This window comes from Anolis carolinensis, chromosome 3 (assembly GCF_035594765.1).
Source record: "Anolis carolinensis isolate JA03-04 chromosome 3, rAnoCar3.1.pri, whole genome shotgun sequence".
In the NCBI taxonomy this organism is placed as follows: domain Eukaryota; kingdom Metazoa; phylum Chordata; class Lepidosauria; order Squamata; family Dactyloidae; genus Anolis; species Anolis carolinensis.
In genome coordinates this window covers 232,831,110-232,840,333 of record NC_085843.1, presented here as the reverse complement: position 1 = coordinate 232,840,333, position 9,224 = coordinate 232,831,110, and the positions used below count along the sequence as shown (strand labels likewise).

Below are 9,224 nucleotides of genomic sequence, written 5' to 3'. Positions count from 1 at the left end.
CCCAAACTTGTGGGGATTTGTAAAAGGCACCATGATGTAATGGGTTGACTGGAAAGACATGTGGCAGCAGCTGATTGGCTGAGCCAGCTAGGAGCCAGCATTCTGATTGGCTACTGTTTCTGCTTGCTGCTGACAGAACCGGTTTTAACTGCCATTTTCACTTCAGAGAGTGAAGACAGTGCTGACTGGAAACAAGTCAGGAAGGAAATGGCTGCCAAAACTCTCAGAAGCCTGGTCATTTCTAAGGCAAATGAGGCATATTTAACAACTGTTTACAAGGACTGTTTATTCCCTCTGTTCAGAGGGACTACTGCATATATTGTTGCTCCGTTTGATCTCTTGAAGTGAAGTAAAGTTACTGTTACTTGCAAACAAACCTGAGTGGCACATTTATTACACTGCAGGGTATATTTAGGTTCAGAAACAGCGATAAAGCTTCTATTTTATTTACATCTACAACCTGCAACAAAACTTACTATTGAAACACTGACAAGTTTTTGTTGGTTCAAATCAGGCATGGGCAAACTGGCTGTTAGGAATTGTGGGAGTTGAAGTCCAAAACACCTGGAGGGCCAAAGTTTGCCCATGTCTGATTCAAATAGTTCTTCATTTTAAACAATGTATTGTTCTTTCATACACACACACACACATACATATATTGTTTCAGCTACTGTGTCAACTAAACACAAATACATACTCTTAACAGTTAAAATTAAACATAATAACTATGACTTCTCCACATATATATATACACACATACGTATATGTATTGCAGAAGGCGAAAGACGTTGTGAAAGTACAGCACTGAGCCATGGGAGTTCAAAAGTTGCCAAACTGTGTTAATTCTAGTGTGGAGGCACCCCAAAGCCTCCCCCAGCTTCCTCTCCTCGGCGCCAGTGAATGCCTTTCCGAGGGCGGGACGCCCCATGTGACCGGCCGGGCGAACGGCCTACCCGGGCCTAATGGCGGCGGCGACGACTCCGGGCTGGAGTTGTTGAGGCAGCCGGGCCTGGATGGGGAAGGGTGCGGGCTGAGGAGCGCGGGTGATGGGCCGGGCGGGAAGCCCCCCCGAGGATGAGGCCGAGGGGCGCTGCCCGCTATGGTCGCTGCCGGAGGAGCTGCTGCTGCTGGTCTGCGCCTACTTGGACGCGCAGGCCTTGGGCCGCCTGGGCCAGGCCTGCCGCCGCCTCCGCCGCTTCGTCGCCAAGGACGCGCTCTGGAGGCGCCTCGCCCGCACCGCCCTCAACACCGGCTTCAGCGCTCGTGGTGCCGACCTGTAAGCGCCCAGGCCGGAAGGGGCGGCTGGGAAAACGCGGGGATGCGCGGCCTAGATAAAAGGAGAAAAGGAAGGCAGGAAAAAGGTGGCTAGAAGGGAGCTTGCAAGGGAGTTGTGTATACTGTAAGGCAGGCATGGGCAAACTTGGGCCCTCCAGCTGTTTTGGACTTCAACTCCCACCATTCCTCACAGCCTTAGGTCCTTTCCTTTTCTCCCTCAGCCGCATAAGCGCTGAGGGGGAAAAGGAATGGGCCTGAGGCTGTTTGGAATGGTGGGAGTTGAAGTCCAAAACACCTGGAGGGCTCAAGCTTGCCCATGCCTAGTCTATGTTGTAAGATTGATGCAGTCTGACACCAATTTAACCGCTATGACACATTTCTATGGAATTCCAGGAGGTGTAGTTTTACAAAACCTCTTTCCAGGAGCGCTGGTGCCTCAACAAACTACACATCTCGATCTTCCATAGCATGGAGCCGTGGCAGTTCAAGTGGTGTCAAACTGCATCCCTTCCACAGAGTGGATGTACCACACTGGAATTACAGCAGTCCCACCACGCTTTAACTGCTACTCTCTCCATTGTAACGAATCATGGGGTTTTGAGTTTCTTCTGGTACCATAATTATAATTTATATCCCACCACCATCTCCCAAGAAGGGATTCAGGGCAGCTTAGAATGGATTCAGGGCGGCTTTCTGCCCCTAGTGGCGCAGCAGATTAAACCACTGAGCTGCTGAACTTGCCGACCAAAAGGTTGGCGGTTTCAATTCAGGGAGTGAGGTGAGCTCCAACTGTTAGCCTCAGCTTCTGCCAACCTAGCAGTTCAAAAACATGCAAATGTGAGTAGATCAATAGGTACCGCTCCAGCGGTAGAGAGCTCCAGCATGGAGAGCGGTACAGCTCTCCATGCAGTTATACCGGCCACATGACATTGAAGGTGTCTACGGACAATGCCAGCTCTTTGGCATAGAAATGGAGATGAGCACCAACCCCCAGAGTCAGACACGACTGGACTAAATGTCAGGGGGAAACCTGTCAGAGCTCTCTTAACAGAAAAACTGCAGGTTTCAGGACTGCTCTAACTGTAGTGTGAATACTAGGGGTCCTCAAACCTTTTCAGTAGAGGGCCGGTTCATGGTCCCTCAGATTGTTGAGGGGCCAAATTATCATTTGGAAAAAAAAAAATTCCTATGCACACTACACATATCTTATTTGTAGTGTAAATGCCCCTCCCCCAACAACAATTATTTATTTATTTGCTACATTTATACCCCACCCTCTCTCACTCCGAAGGAGACTCAGAGCGGCTTACAAGTTGTATGTGCATACAATATATTATATTATTAGTATAGTACAATATTAGCATTATATATTAATATATTGTACTATACCACTATACTGTAATATTATTAGTAATATTACAGTACATTTAATATATAGTATATAATTTATATTATTATATTATACAATATTATTATATTGTATTATTATTATTAGCCGCCCTGAGTCCCCTATTGGGTGAGAAGGGCGGGGGTAGAAATACTGTAATAAATAAATAAATAAGTTATTATCAATATTATATGTATACACAATATATTATATTATTACCATAGCACAATATTAGTAAATGAAAGAAAAATACAATATTTAAAAATAAAAACAGTGTTAACCAACATACTGTAAATCTTTCAGGATTTCAGTGGGAAGTGTGGGCCTGCTTCTGGCCAATGAGATAGTCAAGTTAAGTAGGATTTTTGTTGTTGTGTGCCTTCAAGTCATTTCAGACTTTGGGCTAGTCTAAGTGTAAAATTGAGGGCGGGGGCCAGGTAAATGACCTTGGAGGGCCGCATCCGGTCCCCAGGCCTTAGTTTGGGGACCCCTGGTGAATACAGTCATCAAGAGATTCGTGTGGGTGGGACTTGTCATGGGTATGAGGCAGGATGCATCTACACTGTAAAAGTTAGTACAGTTTGACATCACCTTTAACTGCCATGACTCACCAGCATTCTTTGGCAAAGAATGCTAGAGACCTTATAAAGCTGCAGTTCCATGATTCCCTAGCATTGAGCCATGGGAGGTAAAGTGGTCAAACTACACTACATTCATTCTACAGTGTAGATTCACTCCCAGTGAGTTTCAGGGAGACATACTTGTTGGCCTGTTGCAGTGGTTCCCAGCCTTTGGGCCTCCAGGTGTTTTGGACTTCAGCTCCCACAGTTCCTAACAGCTGGTAAGCTGGCTGGGATTTCTGGGAGTTGAAGTCCAAAAGACCTGGAGGGCCAAAGGTTGGGAACCACTGGACCCTGTGGGGACAGAAGTAAAAGGCTGAAGCACATTGAATGATGTCTAGATCTACAAATGATAGATGGCACAGGTTCCTTCCAAGCTATTAATTCTGTAGATTCAGGTACCACCTAATGGATTTTATTCTTTACCCAGTTCTTAATCCAGTTGCTTCCTGCATGTGTCTTGAAGTCATTTCAAGCATTTTCTGAGTCTGAGAGTGTGCAATTTTCCCAGGATCACATATGTTTTTATGGCCAAGCAAGGATTTGAACCCTGGTCTCCAGAATCATAATCATATAGATAGATAGATAGATAGATAGATAGATAGATAGATAGATAGATAGAGATATGTAGTGATTTTATTGTGTTACTGTTTTTATTGATGTAGTACTGTTTTGGGCTTGTCCCAGTGTAAGCTGCCCCGAGTCCTTCGGGAGATGGAGTGGGGTATAAATAAAGTTTTTTTAAATTATTATTATAAACACTCAAACCCTTATGCCGTAAAACACTGCACAAAAAAGGTTATTGGCATTCTGCTATCATCCACTTTCTCTGGTATCGCCTGCTGTGGTTTGTTTCCCCTGTAATGCCCTAATGATGCCACTGCCTTTTAGTTCCCCTCCTTACAGTGGAAGCACACTGTAAGCTATGCTAAAAGAATTGCAAGCATGCACATAGGTTTTCTCATGGGTCCTAGAAAAATTAGTGAACATTGGCCTTGTAATTGCAGGGTAGTCAGTTTAAACTCTACACACATACTCCCAATTTGTTTTGTACTTGTTAGGTCAATCAGGATTGGACAGTTTCAAGTAATATTTGTTATCTGGGAGCAATTACTCTTTTCAAGTATGATCCTATATGCTAGTAGAATGAAGAGGAAATTAGTGCTGGGGAGGTCTTCATTGTTTAGAGGGTTCATAGGGTGTGGAGTGATGCATGAATCCAGTATGGTAACTTAATATTTTTAAGAAGATATCAGTACACAGTTTAGAAAATTATTAAAATATTGGGGGTAAATTGCTTTTCGGAATCTACAGCTTTAATTCCAAACACTAAAAGCAATATCTTTGAATGTATGCAAAGGCTATTTTTTCGTGAACCTTAATAGCCGGTGACGGAAGCCCCAGGGAATAATAGTATTTCTGTGTAACATCTGCAAACACCTTTACCTTGCACTTCTGAATGTTGCCAAGTTCATAATAGGTTATGGAAGATAATGGAATGAATTTCCTGATGAGCAAGGTTTTTTTTTCTTTTTGGCTTACTACAGGAACAATTTAAATACTGATTGTTTCACTCCTGTATAAAATATCTATAAAATTTATCATGATAAAAGGTAATCTAGTGGTTTTCTGTAGTCAAACAAGGATTTGATCTCCGGAGTCTTAGTTCAGCACTTAAGCCAATGCATCACACTGGGTCTCTAGAATCATAGCGTTCTAGGCAGTATATGTGAAAGGGAGCTGGGGGTCTTAGTAGTCTACATGCTCAACTTGAGTCAACATTGTGTGATGTAACAACTAAAAGAGCCAATGTGATTCTAGGCAGCATCAATAGGATTATAGTGTCTAAATTGAGGAAAGTAATAGTACTGGTCTATTCTACTTTGGCCAGACCTCACCTGGAATACTGTGCCTAGTTCTGGGTACCACAATTTAGGAAGGTTATTGAAAAGCTATTCAATGGAAAGTGATCAAAATGTTAAAGAAGAGCCATGCCCATTGAGAAGCGGCATACGGATCTAGGTATGTTTGAAGAGAAGATTAAGAGGTGACATGATAACCATGTTTCAATATGTCAGGGAACAAATTTTTTCTGCTGCTGCAGAGGCTAGAACAGGGAACAATGGATTCAAACTACAGAAAATGATTCCACCTAAACATTAGGAAAAACATCCTAATGGCAGAAGCTTCTTTTACAATAGAATATTTTGCCTCGCAGTGTGATTGAGTCTTCTTTGAAAATCTTAAAATAGAAACTGAATGACCATCTGTCGGTAGGGCTTTGATTGTGTATTCCTTCAAGGCAGGGTTGGACTGCATGGCCCTTGTGGAAGTTGGAAGGGGTCCTCTGGGGTTCACCTCTCCTTCTGTCAATGCAAGTTGCTGTCCAGCCTCCTTTTTTGAAAACATTCAGAGAAGTAGATTTCACCTCTCTAAACAATTGGTTCCATTACCAAAATTCTCCTTCGGTACCAAAATGCCACTGAATATCATTGAACCTCAAAGTCAGGGGCTGCCATGCCATAGTATTTCTGATTCTTTTGTATAGGTGTGATGGCCGGACAGTGAAAAAAGCTGATGGGAAGAGAACTTATTTGAAATGCATTGCAGGAGAGATCTTAGGATACTGTGAAGTGCCAAAAGACAAGTAAATGGGCCCAAGAGCAAAGCAAGGCTAAATTTTCCCTAGAAACCAAAATTACTAAACTGAGGCTGGTGTATTTTAAGTATATCATGACACTACATGACTCAGTAGATAATATAATAATGGCTGTTAAGGTAAAACATGCTAGGAAAAGCAGAAGACCACGTTACAGGTGGATGCACTCCATCGAAGCCATGGTTATGAGTTTGCAAGATCTTTGCAAGGCTCTTAATAACAGGTGTCTTGGGGGTCTCTTATTTATAGATTCAAAGTCAACTTGACAGCAGTTAACTAGATTTCTGGAAGTAGTACTGCTGTCATTGTTCTAGGCCTGCATGAAACTGGTCTTTACAGGACCTGCAATCCAATTCTAGAGTATGTCCAGTTCCCTACAGATTAGTACTTGCAATTCCCATGAACATACTTAAAGGATTCCAGTGATGTCCAGTTGCAATATCAGGTTACTAGGTAGTTAATATCTGAGGTAAGGGTGGAGCAAACTTTGCCAAAAACTAAATTATACTGAGTTTTCTCAAATGATTCTTGATTATTGATCAATTTGATGTTTTAGCATGATTTTAATTTTATAACCAAAAAGTTAATATTATAATAATAGAATTAATTAGGCTGATTTAAAACCCTTTCAGTGTGGTACAAATATCCACTAGTGTAGTTGTACTGAATCTCTCTATTACCACACATTTAATGGATGACCTCACTCATTGCACACTCGTCAGATATCTCCTATCTATCAATTTAAAAGTGTTTGGGAAGGACCATACTTATGAAGCATAACATTTTTTACATAAATAGGGTGCATAAATTATTCTAACCTACATGTATATTTGCACAAAACATGCAGGTTCCTATTTTACTTACTACATATGCAGTAGGTACAGAAAACAACTGCAGTAAAATAAGTACTGTAATGTATATAGCTGTTGTTGTTGATGATATTTCATCTTCCTATGTATGGATTTTCAAATTTATGAAGAAGCTTTAAATGAGTTGTTTGTAGTATCTGGCCCTGCAGTGAGGAGAATTTTATCCTTGCCTTGTTTCCTTTCATACCTCCCTTTCACAAAAATTGCTTTGGCTAGCATAGTATATGTAGGATTAACGTGGTTAATTATGGGGCAGTGGCCATGCAATAAATGATAGTTTGTGGAGGAGTGTGATGAAGAGTCATACCTTATTGGTGGAGCATATGCCTTCCGTAAAAAATAATTTTGTTTATTCATGATACCTCAAAACTCAGAACCTGAGGAACTAGATTTGGGAAAGATCCCTATTTCAGATCTTGGATCAGTGGTAGCATTCCTTTTAGGTAGATGTGCCAATGTCTAGGCAACATTCTCCATTTATCCAAAATTCATAACCAGTCTTAAACACTAGATAAGTCGAAATGGATGAATATTGTAGATTTGTGGAAGAAGTGAAAGAAGCTGTACACCACTTATTTCTTAACTGTATTCTAATTACATAATTCCATGTGGCACTCATCAGGTGCAGTCGAATTTCTAAGTCCTTAAAATTTCAGAAGCATGAAGATTATTCTTCAGGAATCTGAACATGGTTTATGGAGTTCATAGATTTTTTAAACCTGATAAAATCTGAAGATTTTGATTTCAATATAGCAAAGTGTTTTTTTCTTAATCATGAGCCAGAAGCAATTATTTATCTTGAGGCAAGCATAACTAGGTTCAATTAACATTACAGTACTTTGAATTCATTATTGAACAAAGGTAAATTTGGGTGGCCCTGCACCATTTAGATGGTTGCTTTAAAACTTAACCACTCTGTCCAAAATCTCCTTGTTACTAATCTCTTTAAAAATTCCCCTGAAGAGAACACCAAGGAGACCCATCCAGACCTGAGGCTGAGGGAGGCAGAAAAGGGAAAGGAAATTCGGCTTGTACATGGGTCTCAGGCAGTAGTTGCATTGAAATCAGCAGGGGTGGGGGCTGTCGGATTGTTGTACCTTTCCACACCTGGGATCTGCTTGCTGTGCTGTATTGTGTTTCCTTCTAAGGAAATGAATTTTTGTATTTTTCATTAAGAATAAGCTCTATACTGGATGGAGAGAAGGGGTCAGGTGTAGAACACAACAGGTGCAGCAACCGCCAGGGTCTCTACTCTTATTTCTAAGTCAAATAATCACAATAAATGAACATTTCAGCCAGCCAGAGGGAATGTACAGATTTCAGAGAAAGTGTGTGTACATTTCTGAAAGTAACTATAAATATTCATGGATTTTACTTGAAAACTTTCTTTAGTTGCATTTTCCTGCTGTGTGGCTAGGCCTTAAAATACTTTACATCTGGCAGTGTATGCATGACATCATCAGTAATGATAGAAAAATGGTTTATTTTCTTCTGATACAAAATGAAGGGCATTACGTAGCCCACTTAGATTAGACTGATAGAGTATTTTTCATAGCAGAGAAAGTGGGTAATGAGTGTTAGAATTTTCTAAATAAGGGGAAAGAATTGAGTGTTAGGGAAATAGCTATATTCTGTATTTTTTTTAGGGAAGGCCATGTAAAGACAAAATCAACATAGAGAGTTTTTATTAGGAAGAGAAACAAAAAGAAAAACAGGTTGGGTATCCAAAATCCATGGGACCAGAAGTTGTTTGGAGTGTTTTGGATTTTTTAATTCTTGCATTTCCATATACTGTAGAGTCTCACTTATCCAAAATAAATGGGCTGACAGAACATTGGATAAGCAAAAATCTTGGATAATAAGGATGGATTAAGAAAAAAGCCTATTAAACATAAAATTACATTATGATTTTACAAATTAGGCACCAAAACATCATGTTTTACAAGAAATTGACAGAAAAAGCAGTTCAATACACAGTAATGTTATGTAGTAATTACTGTATTTACAAATTTAGCACCAAAACATTGCAACATATACTACAAAAAACAATAACTACTAAAAGGCAGACTGCCTTGGATAATACAGAACCTTGGATAAGTGAAGCTTGGATAAATGAGACTTTATGTATATAATGAGAGATCCTGGAGATTGGAGGTAAATCTCTGAAAGTGATTTTGCACACAGTATTTTAATAATGTGCATGAAAACAAACTTGTGTACACTAAACCATCAGAAAGTAAAGATGGAAATATCTCAGCCAGGCATGTGTACAATTTTTGGATTTTTTAAGTTGTTACATGTTGGAATTTGGGATAAGGGAAGTTCAGTCTGTACCAAAGTGTGAATATTTACCTTCACTCTGAGTAAAGGAAGTGCACATAACTTCACTTCTTGGCTGGTTGTAGATACCTAGG

The 9,224-nt window shown here is 40.4% G+C and overlaps 1 protein-coding gene across 1 annotated transcript in view; it reads left to right on the top strand.

Annotated features, from left to right (window-relative positions):
* The first annotated feature begins 916 nt into the window (after positions 1-916).
* fbxw4 (F-box and WD repeat domain containing 4) overlaps positions 917-9,224 on the top strand; it is a 73,141-nt gene continuing 64,833 nt past the window's right edge. The window contains exon 1 of the mRNA XM_003224236.4: positions 917-1,276. Coding sequence (XP_003224284.2) covers positions 1,047-1,276 — 230 coding nt within the window. The 5' untranslated portion in view covers positions 917-1,046. The remainder of the gene's footprint in view (positions 1,277-9,224) is intronic.